This window comes from Pelobates fuscus, chromosome 2 (genome assembly GCF_036172605.1).
Source record: "Pelobates fuscus isolate aPelFus1 chromosome 2, aPelFus1.pri, whole genome shotgun sequence".
In the NCBI taxonomy this organism is placed as follows: Eukaryota; Metazoa; Chordata; class Amphibia; order Anura; family Pelobatidae; genus Pelobates; species Pelobates fuscus.
The window spans coordinates 393460925-393487334 of record NC_086318.1 but is presented as its reverse complement, the minus strand read 5'-3'; the positions used below and the strand labels follow the sequence as shown (position 1 = coordinate 393487334).

The 26410-nt window shown below is 40.3% G+C and overlaps 1 protein-coding gene across 1 annotated transcript in view; it reads right to left on the bottom strand.

The window, feature by feature from the left end:
• The window catches only part of PTPN14 (protein tyrosine phosphatase non-receptor type 14), a 104072-nt gene that overhangs the window by 57224 nt on the left and 20438 nt on the right, over positions 1-26410 (bottom strand). Inside the window, exon 2 of the mRNA XM_063443836.1 lies at positions 10209-10530. Within this exon, the coding sequence (XP_063299906.1) occupies positions 10209-10382 (174 nt within the window). The 5' untranslated portion in view covers positions 10383-10530. The remainder of the gene's footprint in view (positions 1-10208; positions 10531-26410) is intronic.

Here is a 26410-nt window from a genome sequence, read left to right as displayed (position 1 = left end):
CACAAACGGCACTTTCACTGATATTATTGCTGTGATACATTTTACTGTTCTGATACACTAATATTTGTGTTCAGCGAAGTCTCCTGAGTATAACAGTACCCCACATGTAGAGGTTTTATAGTGTTTGTGAACGTAACAGGGTCAAATATAAGGCTTGATTTTACTTCTTTTTTTTTATTGAAATTTTTCAGATTGGTTAGGTTGCCTTTGAGAGCATATGGTAGCCCAGGAATGAGAATTACCCCTATGATGGCATACCATTTGCAAAAGAAGACAACCCAAGGTATTGCAAATGGGGTATGTTCAGACTTTTTTAGTAACCACTTAGTCACAAACACCGGCCAAAAGTTAGAATTTTTTGCATTTTTTTTTTTTCCCCAAAATTCTTTATTTTCAAAGTTTTCAACTGTTAATGCAGGATACAGAATAAAAAAGGGGAGGGGTGCAAGTACAATCCTTATTTTCAAAGTTTTCAACTGTTAATGCAGGATACAGAATAAAAAAAGGGGAGGGGTACAAGTACAATCCTTATATTCAGGTGAGTTACGGTTTGGCATTTCAGGATTGGGGATAAGGAGACTGAGATAGTTGTGGTTGGTGTATCGGATGTCATTAGCGATAGTCTTTCGCGGAGACGTTGGCTGTTGTTCTCCGGAATGTCCAGGAGGTGGGCTGTAAGTCAGTGGCCGTGTATATGGGCTAGTACCTTGTACGTCTAGGGGGGGTTACAGGGACGGGTAGGGTGGTTGGAAGGCGGGGGGGTCTCCGTGAGGCCCGTTCCTCACGTCATGGTGCGGGGTTGGTCTGGTGGATAGGCCTTGATCTGTCTAAGTCAGTGCTCTGTGGTGGGCGTTTCGGGTCAGGAGCCTGCTTTGGGGGGTGTGGGTTTCGTGGTGAGAGTTAGGGAGGGAGGGGGGTGGGGGTGTTCGCCCTTTGTAGGTTTCGGGTGATGAGGAGTCGGTGTTGTGGGGGGGGTCGTGTTGCCGTTGTTTCCAATTGAGAGTCGGCAGCTGTGTGAGGGGGGGTTGAGGAGTGGTGTGGGGGTTAGGGAAGGTCTGAGCAGTGATATCTTGGAGGGGTCGTGGGCGATTGTCTTCCGGAATTGGGAGGTTTTAAGGGTGGGTCAGTCTATATATGACCCAGGGGTCCCATATTGTGTTGTGGTGGTGGGTTGTGTCGTGGAGTAGGGACGATAGATTGTCCATCTCCCTGGCTTCCTCTATTTTCTTGATGGTTGTGTCCAGGGTGGGAATGTGTTTGTTGCCCCATTGTTCGGCGATTGTGCGACGCGTGGATAAGGCGATCTTGGCGAGTAGTTTGTTTTGTGCCCTAAATAGGGGGGTATGGGGTTTGGATAGTAGCCAGATACATGGGTCTAGTGGAATCTCAGTGTGTAGGAGAGCTGATGTTACGTCTGCCACTTTTGTCCAGAGTTGTGTTATGTGTGGGCAATGCCACCAGGCGTGAATATAGGTACCCTGAGACCCGCAGCCCTTCCAGCATTCGTCAGTGGTCGAGCATTTCATCTGTTTCAACTTTAGGGGCATCAGGTACCATCTGAGGAGCGTTTTATAGGCCTGTTCCCTATGGTTTACACATATGGTAAGGGAAGCAGTTGCCTCCCATATTGCCGACCAGTCTGACGGGTCATTGGGGGGGCCAATGTCCCTTTCCCATGCCTTGGTGTATGCGTATGCTTCTGTCGGGGAGGAAGAGTTTAGTTGGAGGTAACTGAAGGAGATTTGGCCTCTGCGTATCGGAGAATGTAAGCAGTCTCGTTCGAATTGGGTCAGGGTAGCGGTGGCCGTGGAGGAGTGGAGGGGGTGTTGAAGGAAGCTGCGGATCTGGAGATACCGGAAGTAGTCAAAGGTGGTCAGCGGCGTGTGCCGGGGCAAATCTGGGAATTGGAGCAGCTGGTTGGATTGAAAGAAGTGGTAGAAACGGAAGAGATCATTGTCCTCGAAATGCGCGAAGTCTCGGGGATTCATCCCGGGGGGAAATTGTTTGTTTCGTAGGATTGGGGTTAGGGGTGAGGGGGAGTTGATAAGTTGGGTTTTCGGTGTGGTCTTATCCCATACCTGAAAAGAGGTGTTGAGGGATGGGGACGTTTGTGGAGTGGTGGGTCTGGACTGTTTGGGGACCCAGAGGAGCAGTGAGGGGTGGTCTCTACCCATCAGGTCGTGTTCGAGATCTACCCATAATTTTAGACCTGGGGGGCGTGTAGGTGTTGTATTTGTGTCAGTTGGGCCGTTTGGAAATAGTGTAGGAAGTTGGGGAGCCCCAGCCCCCCTGTTTTCGTGGTTTTGTACATTGTGGATCTCCGTATTCTGGGTTTTTTGTTAGACCAAATGAAATTGTCGATTTTTGTCTGGAGTGCTTTGAAGTCCTTTCGGGAGATAGGGATGGGTAGGGTTTGAAATAGGTACAGGAATCTGGGGAGTAAGTTCATTTTAATGGAGGCTATCCTCCCCATCCATGAAATAGGCATGGTGTTCCAGGTCTGGAGGTCTGTGTAGGCTTTGTGGATTAAGGGGGGGTAGTTTAATTCATACATGGAGTCGGGGTTAGCCGGTAGGAGTATGCCGAGGTACGGGAGGCTGATGTCGTTGTACTTAAATGGGTGTGAGCGTCGTAGGTCTTGCAGGTCATGCTCTGGGATCCCGATTGGGAGTGATTCAGTTTTGTCTAGGTTTAATTTGTACCCAGAGAGTTTAATTTGTACTCGTCCAGTAGTGCCAGTAGGGGGGGTATGGATTGGAGTGGGTTTGTAAGTGTGAGGAGGATATCATCGGCATAGGCTGATATTTTGTATTAGTTTTGTCGCACCGTTGAATTTTTTGCATTTTTAACACACAAATATTTTTTGGGGGGCCAGTGTTTGTGACTAGGTGGCTACTAAAAAAGACTGGACATACCCCATATTGGATACCCTGGGTTGTCTACTTTAAAAAAATATGTACATGTGAGGTGTGATTCGGGGATTTATGACAGATAACGGTGTTACAATGTCACTATTGATAAATTTAAAATATATATATATATATATATATATATATAGCAATAGAAAAAATATACCAGCACTCCTAGGATTTCCTAGGAGTGCTGGTATATTTTTTCTATTGCTGTGCATGAGCTACCAGAGCACCAGGTACTTTACAAATAGTGAAGAGTGCAAGAGCTGTCTGCATTTATATATATATATATATATATATATATATATATATATATACATACATATACACACACACACACATACATACATATATACACACACACACACACACACACACACATACATACATATATACACACACACACACACACACACACACACACACACATATATATATATATACACACACACACACACATATTGAAACAGCAATTTCCTACTTGTATTTATAGGCCTATAACTTGCACAAAAAAAAAGCAATAAAGCATCTAAACACTGGGTGTTTTAAACTCGGAAAAAAAATTGAATCTATTTAGCAGTTTTTTTCATTAGCTTTTGTAGATAAAAGATTTTTCAAGTAAAAGTCCAAAAACGAGGTTTTTTTTTTCAATTTTTCACCATATTTTTTTATTTTTTTTTAAATAAAATCTATGACATGATACAAATAATGGTATGTAAAGAAAGCCCTTCTTGTCCTAAAAAAAACAATATATAACTTGTATGGGAACAGTAAATGAGAGAGAGGAAAATTACAGCTAAACACAAACACCACAAAAGTGTCAAAACTGCTCTGGTCCTTAACGTACAACATCGCAAAAACAGGCCGGTCCTTAAGAGGTTAATTTTATTATAATCATAATAATAACAACAATAACATACAAATAACTTTTTAAAGTCATTGGCCCACCCCCCAAGTCCGCAGACATCCAACATTATCACTTCCCCACATATCAAATCACAAGGCAATGATATAACAATCACGTCAATTTAACAAACAAGATCCAACATTTTCCACACGATCCTGGCAGGGGTATACCTTGACACCCCTACACCACCCGGGTTCTGAGCTACCAACGAGCTAGAAACCCACCAACATGTTACCATCATATAACCAACCATATTAACCAGCCAACTAACTACTCTTAACCTTCCTTATACCAGCCCGCCGCTGTGACTAAGCGGGAAACTCGTAACCCATGCAAAAATGGAGGGACCGAGGAAGGGAGGGACCAATTCAGCCTGGTAAGTCAAATTAGTAATGGGGATTTCTAAAACGGATGACACTTTTATCAGCCCAACCACTACTCACCAATCACCATCAGGCTCCCCCTAAGCCCACCTCAAAGCCCTGTCAAGGCCCCCTCTGCTAAGTTGCGCTTTTCTCCGTGGGGCTACAAATTGAGTCGGTGATGTATTATTTAGAAATATATTCTATAGATCTTAACGGATTGCTCCTCTAGAAGGCGCTGTGTTTGGCAAGGTTAGATTTAAATTGAGAGTTCTGTAACAGATGGCAAAAAAATAATCAACCACCAGAATCATTGGATTCCATAGCGATTGATTTGTTTTGAGATTTTTGCATTAAAAACTCAACATGCACCGATGGCCCAGCAGTATGTAATCTATTTGGTGAATAGGCACAGCATAATTAGCGTAAATTTCCTTGCACATCGATACCTACTCTTGTACTGTTGATCTATACTCCTTGATATATACTTTGGGTTTTTAAAGCCAGGGCAGTCTACAAAGATCATTGGGATGGAATTCCATTGACTGAGGATCCTACATCTTTGGATGTCAACAACCAACCTTCTTCCTGTACAATATCATCTTCTATCATACCTTGGCAGTCAATGGCACAGCTGCAACTTTGGCAAGTTTCTACAAACCTCCACTGGTGAAGCTTCGGTCATGTTTTGTCACATAAGTAAATGTTCCATCCATTCTGCAACACCCATGTTGTTCAGGAATCTTGATTAGGAACTTTGATTGTTGTCATTGCTTGGTTTTTAAAGCTCTTTGGAAGTACAATTTCATCCATTCAACCTTCTACCCTTTCCCCAATAATGTATTAAAATACCTGATTTGCCTTTCTGTCAGGTTTTTCTGGCACTCTTTGCGTATGCAAGTATTGCACAGTTTTTCCATCTAGCATTATAGAAAGCCTATAAAACTATTGTTCAAAGCTCACTAACATTTTGACAAAATGCCTACTAATCAAGAGATAGTGATTGCAAACTGCATTTGGAAGAAGTCAGCTGATGGTTGGCCGAAACAGTCAGCTGACATGCTCTGCCAATTAATGCCATCCAAACTTGGGCAAAATTAACATTGCTAATGCAGAAAGTTTGTGTGCCACGTTAGCAATGTCGCAAGCTGGGGCCATGGGCTCCGGTGTCTAACTCCTCAAAAACAATGTGACACAGAATGGACAGTAGTTTCCTATAACCATATCCACTACAATGAGCTGCAGTGGTTATGGTGATTAGAATGTCCCTTTAATAGAAGGTTTTTCTAGGTCTTATCATAAGGGAAGGCTTACTATAAAACAATCTTACAATTATTAATTTTATAATTGCAGCATAAACTGCGTATTGTCACAAACAGAAAAAACAGCACATTTCACAGATGTGTAGGCACAGCTCTCTGCATGACCTCTCATTCTTTAGTGTGTGGGTACAGAAGGGTTGTATGCAATCTATAACCTGCTGTGTTCTCCCAAGTTATGGCAGCACAGTCATATGTTAACATACATATTTCAATGTAGCCAAGTCTGGAACCTCAAATAACCTTTATTTGAAAGCAGTCCCATCCCATCTAATTGTAGAAAGTATAAAATGTCTCAATATAGTCTCTGTTCCTGTCTGCACGCCTGCCCAAACAAGGCCCTCAAGTGTTCTAAGGCCTAGCACACAACAAAACAAAAACAAGCATCTTTAAAAGGAGGTACTTCAAGTAACACTTTACCTTTAAAGGACCACTCTAGTCACCCAGACCACTTCAGCACCATGAAGTGGTCTGGGTGCCAGGTCCCCCATGTTTTAACCCTGCAGCTGTAAACATAGCAGTGTCAGAGAAACTGCAATGTTTACATTGCAGGGTTAATCCAGTCTCTAGTGGCTGTCTTCCTGACAGCCGCTAGAGGCGCTTCTGCTACGCTCAAGGCGATTTTCGCATTGAGCACGCAGATGTCCATAGGAAAGCATTGAGTAAAGCTTTCCTATAGGCGGTTTGAATGCGCGCACAGCTCTGGCTGCGCATGCGCATTCATCTCCACTCAGTAGCTGACGTTGGAGGGGGAGGAGAGGTCACCAGCGCCGAGGGAGCCCGGTGCTGGATTAAGTTAGTGACTGAAGGGATTTTATCCCCTTCAGCCCAGCGGGAGGGGGGCCCTGAGGGCGGGGGGAGGGGGAACACACCTAAGGACTTTATAGTACCAGGAAAACAAGTTTGTTTGTCCCTTAACTATGTACAAAAAAAAATTTAAAAATCCAATTTTATTTTCTCCTTGCTGAATATTAGATACAAACCTCACTATTTACCAAAAGCACATATACTAGGTTGGGAACTATAGCGCTCACCATCCAACCGTTGATGAAAGCAGACATTGTCATCCTAAGGAAAAAAAAAACGAAGACTATTCTAACCAATTTAAAAATGGATGAGATCTCCCTTGGTAAAGAATTATGGTTTAGGGTAAAGTTGGATTGGAGAATTCCATCTTCCAAGAGATCTTAGAACATTGCCCCAGTGGTTGCTGGTGATCATTATAGAAATTGGCAAAAGTAACTACTGAGATTCACTGGCTTACAAAACAATTAGTTCACAGATGTGGCATACTGAGGCATACCAATTTCTATGTACATTTCAACTTACACGGCTGAGACACTCCTGGCCAATCCTGGTTCTACCAATGACATCAGTTGAAGCAAAGTAGTATTCCAAAAATTTTTTACCACATGGTAACATCAGGTTAAAGGGACAATATAGTCACCAGAACAACTTTACCTTGATGAAGCAGATTGTGTGTATAGATCAAGCCTCTGACGTTTCACTGCTCAATTATCTGCCATTTAGGAGTTAAATCACTTTATTTCTGTTTGTGCAGCCCTAGCCACACCTTCCCTGGCTGTGACTGACACAGCCTGCATGAAAATAAAATGGTTTAATTTTCAATCAGATGTAACATTTTATAAGGTTTTTATCTTCTGCTCTGTAGATTGAGCTTTAATTACATACAGGTGGCTCCTGCAGGGTCTTGCAAATTATTAACAGAGCATGAGATAAGAAATTCTAAATTAAACATCATTTGCAATACAAGGAAGTTTAAATATTAGATATCTATTTACAGGAAGAGTTTAGGAAGGCTATGTAAGTCACAAGCTGGGAGGTGTGACTGGGGCTGCACAAAAAGTTATTTAACTCCTAAATGGCAGAGAATTGCGCAACCAGACTGCAGGGGCATGATCTAAACACCAAAACTGCTTCATTAGGCTAAATTTTTATGTCCTGATGAAATTTTCAAGCTGGTCGACACTGCTCTTTTTAACACTTTGAAAGATTTGTATAAAAAGTCATTGAGTGCTGATAGAACAATGTATTGTATTTGTATCACTGGGTCACAACATCTAGCACCTGGCAACAATGATAAATATAGCCTGAGTGGAGGGTAAATGAGAAGTACATACGCAAGTGAACAGAAGCAGGTCCATGGAGAACTGTACTTCCCAGAAGCCAAGAGTCTATTTCCTAATTTGTCTCTCACTTCCTATTATATAAAAACGCAGAGGAAGAGGGGAAAGGGGGGGTGCTATGTCTGCAGACAAAATGCAATCTCAAAAAGCCTAGCATCAGGCCTTACAAAACAAAAAATATAAAATAAAAATAAAAAGTAGATTCTGTTGCACGATGTTCCATGAAGTGCATCCTTGCAATTTGCACGTAAGAACAATAGATTAACGGTTTTCTACTCCTGGAGTGGACTGGAAAATGTTTGCAATAAAACCGTTTGTGTTATGTTTACCGATTAGACTTAAAAAGTACTAGATATTAGTTTTTAAATGCTTTGGAAGGCTCAGAAAGACACTGTGTTCTAGATACCAGGGGCAGCTGCTGTTTGATAGAATAATCCACAAATGTCAATTCTCTGCTCTCTCATATGCATAATAATACAGGTCTAGTGATGTCGCGAACATAAAATTTTCCGTTCGCGAACGGCGAACGCAAACTTCCGCAAATGTTCACGAACGGGTGAACCGCCATAGACTTCAATAGGCAGGCGAATTTTAAAACCCACAGGGACTGTTTCTGGCCACAATAGTGATGGAAAAGTTGTTTCAAGGGGACTAACACCTGTACTGTGGCATGCCGGAGGGGGATCCATGGCAAAACTCCCATGGAAAATTACATAGTTGATGCAGAGTCTGGTTTTAATCCATAAAGGGCATAAATCACCTAACATTCCTAAATTGTTTGGAATAACGTGCTTTAAAACATCAGGTATGATGTTGTATCGATCAGGTAGTGTAAGGGTTACGCCCGCTTCACAGTGACAGACCAAACTCCCCGTTTAACGCACCGCAAACAACCGCAAACAGTCCATTTGCACAACCGCAAACTCCCCATTTGCACAAGGTTGGATACCAAGCTAGCCATGTCCCGTTCCTTGTCCTCACTGATGTCATTGAAGGTCTCTTCCTCCACCCAGCCACGTACAACACCAAGGGTCCCCGAAAGGTGACAACAAGCCCCCTGTATTTTTTTTTTAAATGTATACTACTGTTACACCAGATATGAGTTGCACTGGTGTGACACTGTGCCCTGGCAGGCCCTGAAACACACACGTGTGAAGGAAACTGACTGCTATTATATTACAGTCAAAAAAGTTTGTTTGTTTTTTTAAATGCAAGCTATTGTGACACCAGATATGAGTGGTGGCACTGGGACCAACTTAAAAATATTGGATATCGCTAAAAATCATGATCACTTTATACTTTCTCTACAAACCTCTAAAACGAACCAAACTACTCATCCATCCGCTATACCACTTTATCCCACCTAGAACTAGTGCCCAGTTAAAATACTTGACTCTTACTTACCCACACTCAGTCATGCCACACACATTTCATCACTACTCTCACTGAATCCCTCTGACTACAGCTAAATTCATCTTCTACATCAGAACACTACTCCTAAGATTGGGTTGTATCCATGTCTCGGGTCTTTCATTTAGAATAGGGGCAGCTTTGGTCTCCTTCAACACTGACACTCCAGTGCTTATTATTAAAAGATTGGGCAGATGGAAATCCTCAGTCTACAACCGATATATTCCTCATCCCGAGAAAGAAATGAGGAAAGCTTTTAAAAGCTTTAATACCTTTTCACCCTCTTTGCATGAACCCGATTTACATATATTACTAATATGTTTCTGAACATATATATTATATTATTCACTCACTAACACACTCTCTGTGCCGGCCTAAGACATCATGCTGCCTAGGTCCAACGATAAATGACTATGGGCGGATAATGTATAATAAACACAGGTTACTGGCTATGGGCGGATAATGTATAATAAACACAGGTTACTGGCTATGGGGGGGATAATGTATAAAACACGTTACTGGTTGTGGGGGGGATAATGTATAATAAACAGGTTACTGGTTGTGGGGGGGTAATGTATAATAAACACAGGTTACTGGCTATGGGGGGGATAATGTATAATAAACACAGGTTACTGGCTATGGGGGATAATGTATAATAAACAAAAAAAATGAATGCAGCTTCAGAATTAATCTAAATTGTATGCTGTCTAGGAGGTGGGAGGGTCTGGGAGGGAGGGTCTGCTGCTGATTGGCTGTAATGTGTCTGCCGACTGTGAGGTATAGGGTCAAAGTTTACTCAATGATGACGAATAGGGGGCGGACCTAACATCGCATATGTTCGCCGTCTGTGGCGAACGCGAACACGCTATGTTCGCCAGGAACTATTCGCCAGCGAACGGTTCGGGACATCCCTATACAGGTCTAATAACATGCAAGAACAAAAATAGCTAAAATACAAATAAATAAAATAAGCTCCAAGAACCGTACAGGTCACCATGTGCTTCAAGCACAAAAATAATTTACATAAATGATATGTCTCCTGAGACTATTTACTCTATAAAAAGAAAGATACATTAAAGGTGACAGGTCCACTGTTTTATTAGCTTAACATATATGAGGGGCAAAAAATAAAAAGTAAAAAGGCTCCTTACCTCTCGTAACTCCAGTCTTTGAGCAGTAGCCTCCAGACACTGTAACCCAGTGCTATCCATTGCTTGTGTTAGCTCAATCTTGTTGTCATCCAACAGATTGATTCGAACAACAAAGCAGTTCTTGCTCAATACATTGTAGCGTTTGGTCCTCCTTAGTTTCAGTTTAAAAGGCATGACTGATGGGCTTCTCCAAAAATCCGTCCTTAAGCAGTATATAAATTCTTTATTTTCGCTTTGAACCTCACCTCACAAACTATTGTTGACCTCCAAGAGTCAGGAGAGTTGTCCATACCCAGTGCAGTCTGAGCGTTCTCTGTGTAACCTACAAACCAAGAGAAAGCCAAAACTGTCAATTATGATATTGAAAACAAAATATATCCCAGATGGATCAGATTCACGATAAATTAAGACCTTGACTATAAGATGTGGATGATGGCAATACAACTACAACACACAATTAGCATCCTAAAAACGTCAAAGAAAAAGAAAACAAAAATATATAATGGTATGGTACTTTGATTCCACAGTGTTCAGATCTGAATGAAAAATATATATAATACACAATATAATTGTGTCAGTTGTGACAATAGACACACAGCTAACTGAACACGATACAGTTTAAAATCTATCCATCACGTTACTATGGTGATTAAAATAAAGACTTTAATATCAGTATTATAATCAGAAGCAAAATAAATTTTAGCTAGTCTGTGAATACGACAGACTAGTTATTTTTAGCAGTATTCATACCAGAACAGTGTTCCCACACATTAAAGATACAATAACAAATAATCTGCTCTTGCGGAAGGGTGTAGCCAAGTTTTCACTTAAAGGAATAGTAAATTCTAGGATTACTTGAGTTCTTGGAATCGGAGGTTTGAGGCTGACAGTACTGCAAATACACATAACTTTCATTAAACATGTAACTGTTTATTTGCCTTCACAGTATAGGAGGCCATCTAGGCCAAGCATATCAAACTCAAAGTCTAGCACGGGCCACATAAACAATGTTTAAGTTTATGTGGGCCGGAAAAAAATACCTTAAATTTTCATAGAAACGTAGGTTTGTTTTAAAACGTACAGTATATATATAAAAAAAAAAAAAACAGCATCCCCCTCTACTAAACCACAGCAACCCCCCTCTACCACCCTGTGCCAAATCTGATCCTCTCGCTACTTCTTGAAACCCTGTGAAGGTGGAACACGTCGATGTCATGTGGCGTTGCGTGCCTCCATGCACCTCCAGGTAATCCACTGTCCAGTCACAGCCAATGCAACACTGACCAAAACACACTCACTGACAGACACAGACTCACTGACCAAGACACACACTCACAGACTTTTTATTGCTCCCTACCTTTGGGAGCTGATGTGGGACCTCTCCCTGGGGTCCAGTGGGGATCTTCTATCTGCTCCTCACTGCTCCCTCGCGCGCGCCGTCTGTAGTGATGCCAGGTGGCGGAATATGATGTCATATTCCAGCGCCCGGGCTTCACTACAAACGGCGCGCGAGAGAGAGCATTGAGAAGCAAGAACACTGAGCTCCCTCGCTGGCCCTCCTCCCCAGCCGGCTAAGTTTTAGCAGAGTAGGCACCTGCAATGTGTGGAAAGCAAGATCCTACTCTGCTATAACACCAGCATGTACTCATGGCTCGCCGGGCCGCAAAGATGCCCATTGTGGGCTGCGAGTTTGACATGCTTGATCTAGGCTGATCGTATGATGCAAGTTCTGGACTATGCAGGCAGGCTTCCTTTACATCTCACACTTGGTTCTTTTGAGTGGAGCTAACCCTAGTTTTAGTAATGACCTCTATAAGATATAGGGATTAGCAATGCTTTGAATATACAGGGTGTGACAATATTCAGAGTAGGATTTGACAGGTAAATAACATGTTAATAGTTGAAACCTTTTTGTTGTGTTGCAGATATTTATTACACCTGAGTCGTGGGAGACTCATCATGGGTAATTTCACGAAGGAACAACAAGTATTGAAAGTTTATTTTCAAAATGGCAGGTCTATTATTTTTACACAAAGAAAAAGCCATCCTGAAATATGGTTTCGACAGGATGGTGCTACTGTACATACAGCCAGTGCCACAATGGACATCCTGAGAAAACGGTTTGGATAATATCAATAAATTCCCAGGTTACTTGACTGCCACCTTTCAGCTCCGGATTACTTCCTGTGGGGATATCTGAAGTAGCAGGTGTACGTAAACAAACGGCGTACACTTCAGCAGCTCAAGGAGAATATTCGTGCAGAGATGCTAGCATCGGAGCCTCAAGCATTAACTAATGCTATGAACAATGCAATCAAAAAATAGCCTGACCTGTGAGTCAGCAAATGGTGCTTATTTAAAAGATTATTCCATACCTAGTCAAACAAATCTCCATATTTTAAGCACTCACTGTTTGTAATATCATTGAAATTGATTCATTAATAAAAAAATAAAAAATAAAAAGTTATTGACTCCTCAAACCATACTCTTTATTTTGGCCCACCCTAAATAAATAAAAAAAATTCTTAACATTTAGCAATTTGCATCCAAAATAGCACTTGTTTTGTTTTGATAGTTTGTCTCAAGATCTTAAAAGCTACATCATCAATACTAGTAGGGATTGTAACCCCTCAAGCTATCCCTTTACTAGATTATCTAGGGCAGGGGTAGGCAACCTTTTAGCAGCACTGTGCCGATATAGGATTGTGATGTCCCGTAGCGTGCCGGTCCTATTTTTTTTTTATAAATCGAGGTGTGTATGCTGCCGTATTCTGCTTGTGTTATTTTTACTGTAATTGCTTTGTATCGTTGTATTTGTGCGTATATATGCAGGGCTGTCTTTAATAATGACTGGACCCTGGGCAAAGCATTTGCTTAGGGCCCCCTGGACCCTGCCCCCCCCTTCCCAGGCATGCAATCACGTCCTCCACCTCAACACAGTGGCGGACCTAAAGTAGAGAGGTGCAAGAATTCTTGGCGGTCTCCCTGTTGCACGGGTGATTAAAAGGTAGATCCCCATCTGTCGTGCAACTCCAGAATAGCACTGACAGCTGGGGCTTTACCATTTACTCATGTTTGCAGGTCTGTATTTAGCACCAAGCAGTTTTTGTGTGTTTTTGTGGAATATGTTTGTATGTGGTGTTGGCGGGATTGCAAACACACACACACAGATATACTGACACAGACATACTGACACACACAGACATACTGACCCACACAGACATACTGACACAAACAGACATACTGACACACACAAAGACATACTGACACACACAAAGACATACTGACACACAAAGACATACTGACACACACAAAGACATACTGACACACATACTGACACACACAAACATACTGGCACACACACAAACATACTGGCACACACACAAACATACTGACACACACACAAACATACTGACACACACACAAACATACTGACACACACACAAACATACACTTTAAAACTCACCCTCCAGTTTCCTACCTTTCCTGCTGGTGGCTGAAGGCGTTGGGAGTTGGGGCCTAGAGCTCTTGGCCAGCCCCCCTCCAATCTGCCTACTCTTCTTTCCTGCGCGCTCCTCTCTTTGTGGGAGGAAGTGATGCGTGGCCGTCACTTCCTCCCAGCCTGCTGCCGAAAAGCAAGGGGCCCGCTCGCACTGTTAAAGCACCTCAGCGTGTGACCGGGTCCCTGCTGACAGAAGCCCAGCGGGTGGTCCTTTGTGCATGGGCCACCCGGTGGGCCTCCTTAGTGTGCAGATTACCAGCCAGAGGGTAAGAAATAGTTGAGGCCAGCAGGGCTCACGGTGCAGCTGCCCAGTTTGCCCCGCGTTAAAGAAGGCCCTGCGTATATGAGCTATTATATTGTTTATGTTCATGAGTAGTTTATGGTATTGTGTAGGATACATATGAATGTAAGCTGTGTATGGGTGCTGCTTGTGGAATTGTGTGTGGATGGATATGTCAAAGTGTGTGTTTGGTAGTGTGTGGGGGCTGTTTGGGGTATTGCATGTGGGGTTGTGTGCATGTATGTGGATTGTTCGTGGTGTTTCGTTTGTGTGTGGGCTGTCTGTATTATTTGTATGAGGGGAGGGTTATTCTGCATTTCTGTGTATATCTAGCAGTGTGGGTGGCTTCCCTGGGTTCCAGTGGGGACTAGTCCGGCCAGGTACATGTCAAGGACAGGAGCTGCAACAGCAACTGCGAGCTGCTCTACTACAGAGTGGCTTCCTATTCACAAGTGCTGGGAGGAAGTGATCTGCGATCACTACCTCTACGTGCTGCAATGCATAAATTGAGGATTGTCCTTCACCACCTTTTCGGATTAGCAGATATCTGAAGTTTTACTGGGACTCCTGATAGGCCAGAGCCTGTTTGACTCTAGCAGCCTTGAGTGCCGTGCAAAGACACCTCGAGTGCCGTGCATGGCACTAGTGCCGTAGGTTGCCTACCCCTGATCTAGGGCATACCCATTCCCTCCATCCCTTCTCCTCTACACCCATGTGAATGATGATAAACCTAGGCACTGCAAATTTTGAGGACAGCGTTTTAGAGAACAGAATACTTATAGACTGGCTGAGGATCATGAGTAACAGTCCACAAATCCAAAAGTGAAAATATTTTGCGCTTCCTTTCCTACATTCTCCGTTAATAGTTTTCCTTGACTCTGTATTTTGAAAACTCAATATAAAAACTATTCACACAGGTTCTAAGTATACATATTTATAGTGAAAGTAATGACAAAACTCACATCTGTGGACATTAAAGAATTACTCCAACTCTCAAAAGCTGTCCAATCGCTGGTTTCTCTATGTGGAAAAGAGCAGCAAAGCGGTCCAATCACAGGAGTCTGCGATTGGATCACGCAAGGGTAAGGATGATATGAGATGGAGGAGTGGAGCTTCGCAAAACAATGACAGATTTGCAAGAATTAAAGACAATTTTCTAAAAAAAAAAAAATTACAAAAAAAATAAACCTCAAATCTTACATATAGATTTCTGCCTATTAAAGGACCACTCTAGGCACCCAGACCACTTCAGCTTAATGAAGTGGTCTGGGTGCCAGGTCCTTCTAGGGTTAACCCATTTTTTCATAAACATAGCAGTTTCAGAGAAACTGCTATGTTTATGAATGGGTTAAGCCTTCCCCCTATGTCCTCTAGTGGCTGTCTCATTGACAGCCGCTAGAGGCGCTTGCGTGCTTCTCACTGTGATTTTCACAGTGAGAGCACGCCAGCGTCCATAGGAAAGCATTATGAATGCTTTCCTATGTGACCGGCTGAATGCGCGCGCAGCTCTTGCCGCGCGTGCGCATTCAGCCGACGGGGAGGAGAAGAGGAGGATCGGAGGAGGAGAGCAGGAGGAGATCTCTCCGCCCAGCGCTGGAAAAAGGTAAGATTTAACCCCTTTCCCCTTTCCAGAGCCGGGCGGGAGGGGGTCCCTGAGGGTGGGGGCACCCTCAGGGCACTCTAGTGCCAGGAAAACGAGTATGCTTTCCTGGCACTAGAGTGGTCCTTTAATTTATTAAAATAATAATAGAGAAAAAAAAATGTATACTTTATTTTCCAGTGAAACCAAGCACAAGATCTTATCCAAATGAAATTAAATCTTAGAATCCATTTCAAAGCAGGAATACTCCCTCACTGAAATATTTCACAAACACGGGCCTTTCGGTCTGTGGAGCTACTTTAGACAAACACATACTTGTGCTATCCACAGCGTGGGCTGGGAAGGAGTCTTGGCTGACTTACCCTAATACTTAGAAGTAAGATTTATGAGACTGTTGAGAAGGGAGCTGCTTTGAAGTCACTCAACCTTCTATGATTGCTTCTGCAGAACAAGGGAGCCTTAAAAACACTTACTTTGATTTCACAAAATGTGTTTTTGTGTGTGTGTACCCCCCCACTTTTTTTTATCCTTTTCGTAAGATGCCAGGGCTTATCATGATATGGGATGGTGGGAGAAAGTATCAGAAAACAGAATGGTTACAATTTCAAAGCATTTTCTCCTTACACATTATAAATGAGCTTTTGAGAAAACATTTATTAATTTTTTTGCAAGTTAAATAACCATTTCGTTCTACTAGAAGAAGAAAGAAAAAAAAAAAAAGAAAAAAATGGTTTTCTATGGCTCCTCTTCACATTGCGTTTTGAAATCAATAGGAGTTTTTAGACAAAAGAAGTCATGATAAAAATAAATAAAACATTTCAGTGGTATGTCCCTTAGAAGACCAAATGCAATATTGGAGCAAGGATTAACAGAATAAATAAATAAAAAAATAAAAAAAATAGGCCAGTTAGGCTGTGCTATTACAGCCCAATTAGCCATATGGTTTCCAGCCCAGTAGAAAACTGCAAATTACACAGATTCTGTTGGGGTGATGCGGTTATTATATGCTCCCTAAGGCATTCTTCTAACCCCTTCCCTTCAACTAAAGCTAAAAAACGTGATATACCGTACATTGATTGAAGGAAAATGTTTCACAGTTAATTATTGTATAAAGTATAGTTAAGAAATGACAATGGCAATATAACTTGATTTAAAAAAATGTTTCATCATTTTTAAAGTGACCACTCTAATAGATAAATAAAAGAGAGACAGCCAAGATATAAGAGGAATCATTCATGTTTGGAGAAGGTTTCTAAACAGGAGCGAGCATAAATACAAAAGGTAATAAATGCCTCTTCCGAACAGGGATACAATAGGATTAAGGAGTAACATTGAGTCAGCAAGGTAATCACATGGTATGTGTGCTAGGGTGGTGTAATCTGCCACATACTGTTCATTCATTTGTAGAGTCTTGTATTCTTAGGGCACCTGGGAGCACAGCTTTATTCAACCCCTTTAGGACCAAAGACCATAGCAATCTGTATTCTTGGAAAGCACACACAGGCATGGAATGTCCTAGCAGAGGAGATGTATAAAGCTATGGACAGGAAAAAAAAAACATTTTATTTTGACAAAAGAACTCTGAGAACAATATTGGAGGGATTGATGGATGGACGGACAAACAGATAGAGGATATGGAAAGTCATTGGTCCTTTAGAGTTTATCGATTTCCTTCATTTCCTGCAACTTATCTTCCCCTTAGAGATAACTGTCTGGAAGAGTAACTCTGTTCAGTCTATAAAAGAAAACGGTAGGCGCTCAGGGAAAAGGTAAAAAGATTTTTAAAGGAGAGGCTGAAATTGAAAAAAAAAAAAAATCTAGTGAAAAAAAAATAAAGAGCAGTCATAAAACCCTCCCAAACACCACTATACCAAAAAAGCAAAGAGTTCTAATAGGGTAAGAGACTCCACTAGTGAAAACCTACTCCCGCCACCAGAGGCAGGAGGCGGTCCCCAACAAGGGAGAGCCCTGAAATATACAAGCCATGTACCTGTGGTCAACTCCCACCCAAGGTTTCTGAGGTTGGGAAAAGAATAGTCAAAATATCCTTGACTAACACTCCCCTCCACCTACTGCCAACATATAATAACACTAACTGAGGATTTAAAAAGGGGATTCTGAAAAGTAGTGTAACCCAACCGGTCATGTGCTGATAAGATATTTGTTATATATGCCCCCCCCAACACATATACACATACACTTCCCCCTGATTTGTATTATGTAGAAGTATTTAGTCCTCCCCACTCTCCCTTCTACAACCCCCCTTAACTCAGAGAGCACCGATCCCTCACCTTCATCCATTCCTGCCAATCCCTAGGTGTCCCTCATTTTGACATACTAATATTCTTAGAATCTTCACAATTACAACTTATACTATGCTCCAAAGTATTTTAAAAACTACAAAAAAGTGGCAAACAGGATTTAAACTTTTTAACCAGCTTAGAATGTTTCACTGTACATTGTAGGCTATATTTGTACATCTAGACACACAGGCCATGACATATAATCTCTCTCTGCAGGTGAAACATCTGTTGCTTTGAAATGTAACCAAAGTCCTTAGAAAGCATTTTACACAGGATTTAGATGGATTTATACTCAAAAGAATAGAGTCTTTCATGACGGTAGGGAAACTAAAGATTTCACCTTTGAGTTGGTTCATAATTTGCAGAAGAGGTTACCCTATTCAGCTATCCAGAACAAGTAAATATTTGCTAGTGTGTCTGAAATATTTCTACCACACCAGTTGTGGAATGTTTCACATGTCACAGTATAGCTCGATTGCTCAACTTCATCCATTACCCTTTTCAAAGGGATTTAATATAGTAACATACAAAACATTCCTGAACCAATATAGTGCATTTAATATTTGTATTATCCTAGAATTAAGAATTTTTTGAACAGGGATGTAGGGGCACATCCATGCCCTCTTACTGGAGGTAACAGATGTGGGATAGGATCAAATAGACTGAAATGAGCAGCTACTTGAAGACAATTTTTGTATTGCATTGTTTTTTTAAATTTGGTATCGAATGCATGAAGAAAAAAAAAAAAAAAAGACATTTCTATCCATCGCTTCCTTTGGAATCAGTAAGACTCTTTATATGCTGAATAGGCAGATAATTTGCCTTTACACATTGACAAGTAGTAATTCTAAAATGGTGATCATGTGGAATTCCAGAAGATCCACGGTCATCCTGGAATGACCAATGACCCAGTGAAATTGGTTATCCGAGACCATGGCCAGTTAATAATTCATTTGTATGATCTTCTGTGTCCTAAAAAGGAGGAACTGCAACATTTTTGTATGTGACAGTTCCTTTTTATTTGATTCAATCAATCATACACAAAAGGTGTCCACTCCCTCCCAAAGGTACATTATTTGGAACAGATACCAATTGCAAATAAGCTAATGTAAAAATGACTGTCACTTTTTTTTTGCCCCTGTAATAATTGTTGGACTATTTTATGGGGATTCACCAATAAGTGAGGGTGTAAATTAAAGCCTATGAAAAATATTTAAAAAAAAACAAAAATAAAAAGGAGCATCCTTTAAAACTAATTTCTGCATAAAGCACAACAAGGCACTTGATGCAAATCACCTATGCTCTTTAAGAATCAGGTCATGCTTGCAATGATATACATGGACAAGAGATAGCTCTTATTGTGGAGAGCGCTCTGCATGAGGACATCCAGTGTCGGATATTTTCCCAATGCTTTCCTATGGAAAGGTCTAATATGTGCGCTGCATTTGCACTTTGTATTCATGGCACTTATAGTATCCCTTTAAACCTTGAATTATAGAGAGCCCCTGATGGCTAAAATTGCCATGTAAGTGGGTTAATCTTATAATAGCAGTCAGTATGTTGTTAGAATAGGATCTGCCAAAATTGGGTAAATTGCCGTTGTGGCAGACTTGTATAGTTTATATACTGTAACTTAATTCCTATTGTTTTGCCTTGAATGTATGTTTTTTGTTTTTACTTAGTTTAGTGGTCTTTGAAATCGTTAAAAAGAGCAGTGCCTTATTTTTTTCTATGTATAACAACAGTGAAAGGGACACTCCACTGCCCAAACACAAAATACATTTAAAAAAAAAAAAAAAATCACTGTTAAGTAGATATATCCCAATTGAAAACTTGCATGCATTAAATTGTGTATATATCTAAAATAAGCTTGCAAACCTTCCCCTTCTAACCCCGCCCAGACTTTCTGTGGCTGTCCAATCACAGACTTCCAAATACAGTCTTTGAAAGTCAGGTGTTTTGGGCAATTGCTGCCTCTTGTGGTCAGCTGCATTGAGCAAATGAAACCAGGAAGTAACAGGACCGATTGTCTGCTTGAAAACCAGGGGGTATAACCGGATGAATTTATTTCTAAAAAAAAAAAAAAAAATGAAAAAAATTGAAATTACTTTTAGCAAAAAAAAAAAAAACGAACACACTTCACACAAAGGTTTTCAGCGAAGTAAAGTTGTTTAGGAGTCTGGAGTGACCCTTTAAAAAAATTTTTTTTTTTTTAAATTCTGCCCCTACATGGCAAAGGCTAAGACAAGGGTGGTTTAGGGACTGATATTGTTATAATATGTAAAAGAGAAGTAAAGAGATTGGATCAAAACCTTTAAATCCAAGAAACTACCACTCCAAACACTACACAAGGAAAGACAATCCCTGCATGCAAGTATTGCTGAAAATACAAAGTGCAACGTAATAACGGTCATAATAAATATCTCACTGCAAAGCCTTGTAGAAGCAAATACAATTACCGGTATATAAAATGCCGACAATAAACGCCTCATTTTTAGAAAGTAAAAAAAAAAAAAAAGTGTCAAAGTGACTAATTTTATATATTCCACAGGTCAGGATTTTAAAAGGCGCAGGGCATATCCAATTAAAGTTCAGGAAATGAACTTTAGCAATAAATCAAAGGCTACTGCCCTTATCACCAAATTACATGTGCTGGGTGTACAGCACAGGATAAGCTACCTTCTAACATAAATTACTGCGTTTAACCCTCGCCTGTCAGGTCAACGCTGGACAAGTAACAGAGGACTCAAATCAAGAAAAACCTATGTTACTCTGTAGTCTTAATTTGTGGAATTTTGTTTTTCCCCCTCAAAGTTATTTGTTGTAAGAATCATTATCTCAAGTGATTCGTAATACAGCTCAGTAATTAAATATTTAGAAAACAAATACCACACTATAGCACTAGATACTCTTTTACAGTTATTAGACAAATAGCAACAAACACGACTAATGTTTCTAATAAATGGTTTTTAAAAAATGGCTTAATGGTACATTAATTTCATTAATAAAGGTAACTATAAACACACATGGTTGGGTTGTATTGATACGACCGTAAAAGAGTGATCATGTAAAATAATGCAACATAATTAGTAAAGGATTTGTTAGAGACAAGAAATATATAGTCGAGACAGTGATGGGATCAATTTTTCTTGGAGATTGGTGAAGACACTATGATTTGTCTCACTGCCCTTGAATAACACATGTAATTACCCCTCTGCATCATCAATTCAGAAAAACAAATCATGAGATAGTTCGAGTCATTGTAAAGTGTTCCCAAAGCAATCCCCAATATCTAGGTTTCAGGTATGAAAGAGAAATGTGCTATACGGTCACGTTACCTAAAGGAAAAGCCAATAACTATATGTATTTGGCAGGGGGGGAAAAAAATCCAAAACATCCAAGTTTGTACTTTTTTTTTTTTGACCCATACAACCCTGAAATAATATTTGCTTGATTCTCCAGTTTGTAGGGTTGTTAAATATAAGGAAAAAAATCCTACAGGAAACACATAATATTGTGGAAGACGGCATGAGTTACGTAATCTGGAAAAACATGGATATGGTTCTTAACTTCCAATTTGTGCATTTCAGCTCATTGGGGTAAAAAAGTGCTTTAATTCTAGACATTTAATAAAATAGGCAATGTGTGCATAATTACATAATATATATGTATATATATATATATATATATATATAATAAAAATACAAAACTTACAGCAGCTTTCAACTTTATTGCAATTATGCATTGATGAGCAAGTGGTTTCCTACTGTGGGTCAAAAGATTAGCATTTATTAAGAGAATATGGTTTATGAGACCACGGCTAGCCTAGTCATTGCCTGCCTAGTGGTTTGTTACCATAATTGGACAAGCATTTACAAAATGGTTATGTGAAGAGTTAGAACAGATGCATTCAAGTGTGATACAAACAAGGTTAAAATTCCTTCGCCTTATCGAAAAAAGAAAAATGCAAAATGAAATGATCTACATAAAGCTTGTACTTGTTAAAGAACCATTCCTTGAGATTAGGAGATTCTAATAGGAATAGGTGTTTGTTCCTAATTAACATATGAAAAATAGGTATTGCGTAGAAGACTTCTTTATTACAAAACAGGGTTAATACAATTAAACACTGCTGGCACCATAACCACTAAAGCAAGCTAGGTTTTCTCCCGATCTCAGTTATTTTGGTTTACATATGCAATCTATTCATTGCATATAGTCAACACAACTCCAGGTTAAGTGAATAAACAGCGGGGCTTATTGGGTTTTTTCATTCTAGGAATCCACAAAGTAGCTGCCAATTAGGACTCTTGAGATCAGGGAATGAAAAGCCCTCCTGCACTTCAAACAGAAGGACACATTAACTAGCCAATACGGAGAGCTCCCAAACATTCCAGGAATAAAAGGACAATCAAACAAACCATTTCCCCAGAAAGTAAAAGTGAAACATCCAGAGAGAATTGCTTGATCCCAAATGCATACACCTTAGCATGGACCCTATAATAAAATGAAGCCATTGCTGCATGTACTTCCAAGACAGCTATTAAACAATGGATAGTTGTGTTGCTCAGCCATCCGCCTACAATTTCCTTTTATTATACATGGATGCTGAGCCAACTGAAGTGGTTATGGTTTTAACCTACGAGGATCCTTGAAAACAAGTGTGAGAGTGGTTAAATAAAAAGAGTTCCCACGAGTCAGGGCGTTCTGGAGGGGAGAACGAGAGTCCCACCCCCAAAATCCATGAAACGAGGGTGTGCCCATGTACAATGGTAAATAGTATAGATCCCCTGGTATGAGGAGTAAAACAATAAATCTTTAATAGAACAACATATAGTAAAAAATAAGTAGAGAATGAGCTGCTGCACCCTAAATAAGGTGGAAAAAATTCAAACAACCGTGAAAAAGAGTGCTCTATATCCTGGGTATGAGTCTTGGCTAGGGTCTAGCTTGTGAGACTAGATTAACTTGATAGAAAATTCATAGCGTAAATAAGTATCAGTATGGAGGATACTATAGGGCAATTTAGACCAGTGCATATATCTTAGGGTTAGCCGGTATACAGGTGCACATAGAGAACGCATAAATAGTGAATACCTGCATATAAGTGTGAGAGTGGTCACCTATCTCCTTGGTGAACACTTTTTTTTTTTGTCAATTTTTCTGGATAGAAGAATTCTGCACAGAACTAGAGCCAAAACTATGGTAGAAGGTGGACTCATGTGACTAGGACAAAAATAGCCAAAGTCTCCTCTTCAGGGGACATTCAGTGTTTTTCAAAGTAGAGATGACAAGTAAAAGGCAGAAAAACTAACTTCTATAATCTGAGACTCAAAATAAATAAATAAATTTAAAAAAAAAAGAGAAAGATAGTGCATTTGGAAAGGGAAGGTTTCAATACATGAACAGGGCAAAGCCAAAGCTTTAAATAAATACGAACAGGTGGTCTGGGCTCAGACAAAGAAAACAAGCCCAAATCATAAGCAAATATATGACATCCACAACAGTGTCTGATTTCGCATTGCTCGTAAACAAAACCCAATACACCTGTAGCTCCACAGTACTCCTTACAGTGAGCGTCCATCAGCTTTTTACTTCTTTAAGATAGCACTTCATGCACCATCCATAACCACTACAACACACTGTCCTGGTGCCTCCCACTTGCATGGAATCAAACCCATTCTGCTTGATTTCTTAAAGGGATTTTAAGAACAAAGCCGTTTTCCTAGCACTAAAAAAATCCTGCAGTTCCACCCTCCCTCGCCCCTCCCCATCCCCTCCCAGTTTAAAAACCCCTTCAGTGACTTACCTGAATCCAGCACTGATGTCCCTCTGTGCTGGGTCAGGCGGGGGAGACCTAATGCGCATGCGCCGCAATGGCCTCGCTCGCATTAGGTTTTCTCCATAGGAAAGCATTATTCAATGCTTTCCTATGGGGAAAATCTGACGCTGAAAGTCCTTATGCAGAGCGTGAGGATGCTCAGCGTCAGATACCGGACCAAAGGTTTGTTTCAATTCAGGAAGTCCCTCTAGTGGGTATCTGGTAGACAGCCACTAGAGGAGGAGTTAACCTTCAGAAACTGCAATAATCATCACTGCAAGGTTAAGGGACATTCCTCCCTGACCACGTAATTGAGCTGAAGTAGTCTGGGTGCCTACAATGTCCCTTTAAATGGGGTCCACATAGAGCTGCTCCCTGCCTCCACTACCCTAAGCTAGAGAGCCAAAAGCTCCTGCATGGGAATTTTCATTAGTTCTCTTGAGCTAGGCGCTGCTGTGCAAAGCCAATGAGCTGAACCATGGACCTCTAGCTTAGCTTAGACAGAACGCTCTCTGATTGAGGTAGTGGAGTGGTGCAGACCCCAGGTGAATAGCCAAATTATTCTAGAAAAAAAACAAACAAAAAAAAATAAGTTTTGACTGCTTACGTACATGGTAATCCTGGCACCACAACTAATACATTGTGCTGTGGTTGTTATGGTGCTTGGAATATTCCTGTAATGTATTCAGATATATCAGGAAAGTAATGCAAATGTTCTTATAGAGTATGTTCTTTAATTCTTATAAAAATGCAAAAAAGGGGGGGGGGTTTGTTTCCATTCCCCCTCCCCCTCGCCTCCGCCCAAGTAGCCACAAATTGCAACGTCTGTATAGCAGTTTTAGATCACCATAATCAACTGTAATTTATCAAACATTTATATGAAAAGGAAAAAAAAATGATTGGGGGGAAAGAAAAATTGGTTATTTGCCAGAAGGATGGTTAGAGTAGAATTTCCAATGTCTGTTAAAAAAGAAAATACAAAACTTCCCCAAATGTTATTATATTCTTTCATCTGACTTCCAGCAGGGGTCTAGAAGGAAGTGATTTAAGCCTCGTAATCTAAGGCTATTTCATTCATCTTCAAATTAAATGCTGTATACCATGCTGAGACCAATGTTTAGAGTTCTTGGCCCACCATTCAATTTTTCATTAGCTAGTAGAATGAAGAGTAACCCCGGATATCTGGTAAATGAGTTTACATGAGATTATGGCTTGTAACAAAGAGAAGTTAAGAAGTGATTTAGTCTTAAGGCATTCAAAAATTTCACTGAAAATATGTATTAAGAAATAGCCAATAAGAACAACAAAATCTCTAAAAAAAATAAAAAATAAAAAATATCCTAAAAAAAAAATTAATAAATAGCCACTCCGTTAAACAGCTAGTCCTCAGGGAATTCACATTTGCAGAGATATGACAAAATATGTCCAACATAAGCACAATGGAATGAGCTGGCAATATATATTTTTTTGGAGCAGTACTGCCACTTTGAACAAGATATTGTCTGCAAATACAAACAAAACAAAAAAAAAACAAACGCTTGTATATGTGTGACGTGACACTGTACATTACATATTGAAACTGTGAAATAAACAAAAATTAAGCCAGATACTCAATAGTATAGTTATTACAAAAATGTAGTTGAATATGCTGACTGATAAAATAGATCAGTTGGCTTTAATTGACTGACACATACATAAGTGGTTCACAGGGTATTAAAATAACTATTTTATTCCAGTGAGGGTGACGGATAAGATGACCATATAGAGCCCTCACAGACTGGATTGAAAAAAAAAAAAAAAAAAAATTTAAAAAAATGTATATCATCCACCTAGTATGATTTATTACCCTATGGACAAAATACGTTTAATTTAAAATTACTATTACTCTGACAGAATCACATTGATACATTTGCTGAAGTAAAAGACAGGATTTTGAATACAGCAATATAAATTTTCCTCCAATTCAAAATCTATATTGGCATATTTACACTAGTTTTACACAATACAATTAAAAGAAACATATACCAGTATATACACCTCCCCAATGTGATCACAGCAGAAATTTGTAATATTACCAATATAGGACCAATATGGGACTGGACTGTAATGCAAACAGCGTGGAACTGGATTTGGGTATAAACTAAAATAGAGAAAAAATAAAAGACAACAACATAGTGCAAACTGTATAATAAAAAATGGGTAATAGATAAGTGTGTGACTCTCACTCACATTCTCCAGAGCCGTGCCAGGCTCTGTAAAACAGGCTCAGGGGTGCCAATACTGGCTAACGATCCAGGTGATCCAGATAGATACGACTCCAAAATTTAGATGCAAAATATATTTATATTTATATTTTATAAGTATAGGCACTAATGGGCACTATGGGGGTGGAACCCAAAGCAGACAATAGTATATATAGCAAAATTGGAGTTCCACTTACCCCTATCTTTTTACAGCCCAGAGTGTCAAAAATACACATAAAATAACAAATATAAATATGCAGAAGATTGAAGCAGACGCGTTTCGGCTAACAGCCTTCCTCCAGTGCTTGTCTTCATGTTCTGTTGGGTCTTCTTTTATAAGTCCTATCTGTCCCGTTCACCTGGATTCAATGTCGTACCGGCGTCGCGTCACTTCCGGTTTAGCGGGTGACGTTGTGGCGAAACCAACCTCGCCACTGGGCCCTGGAGAAGCCT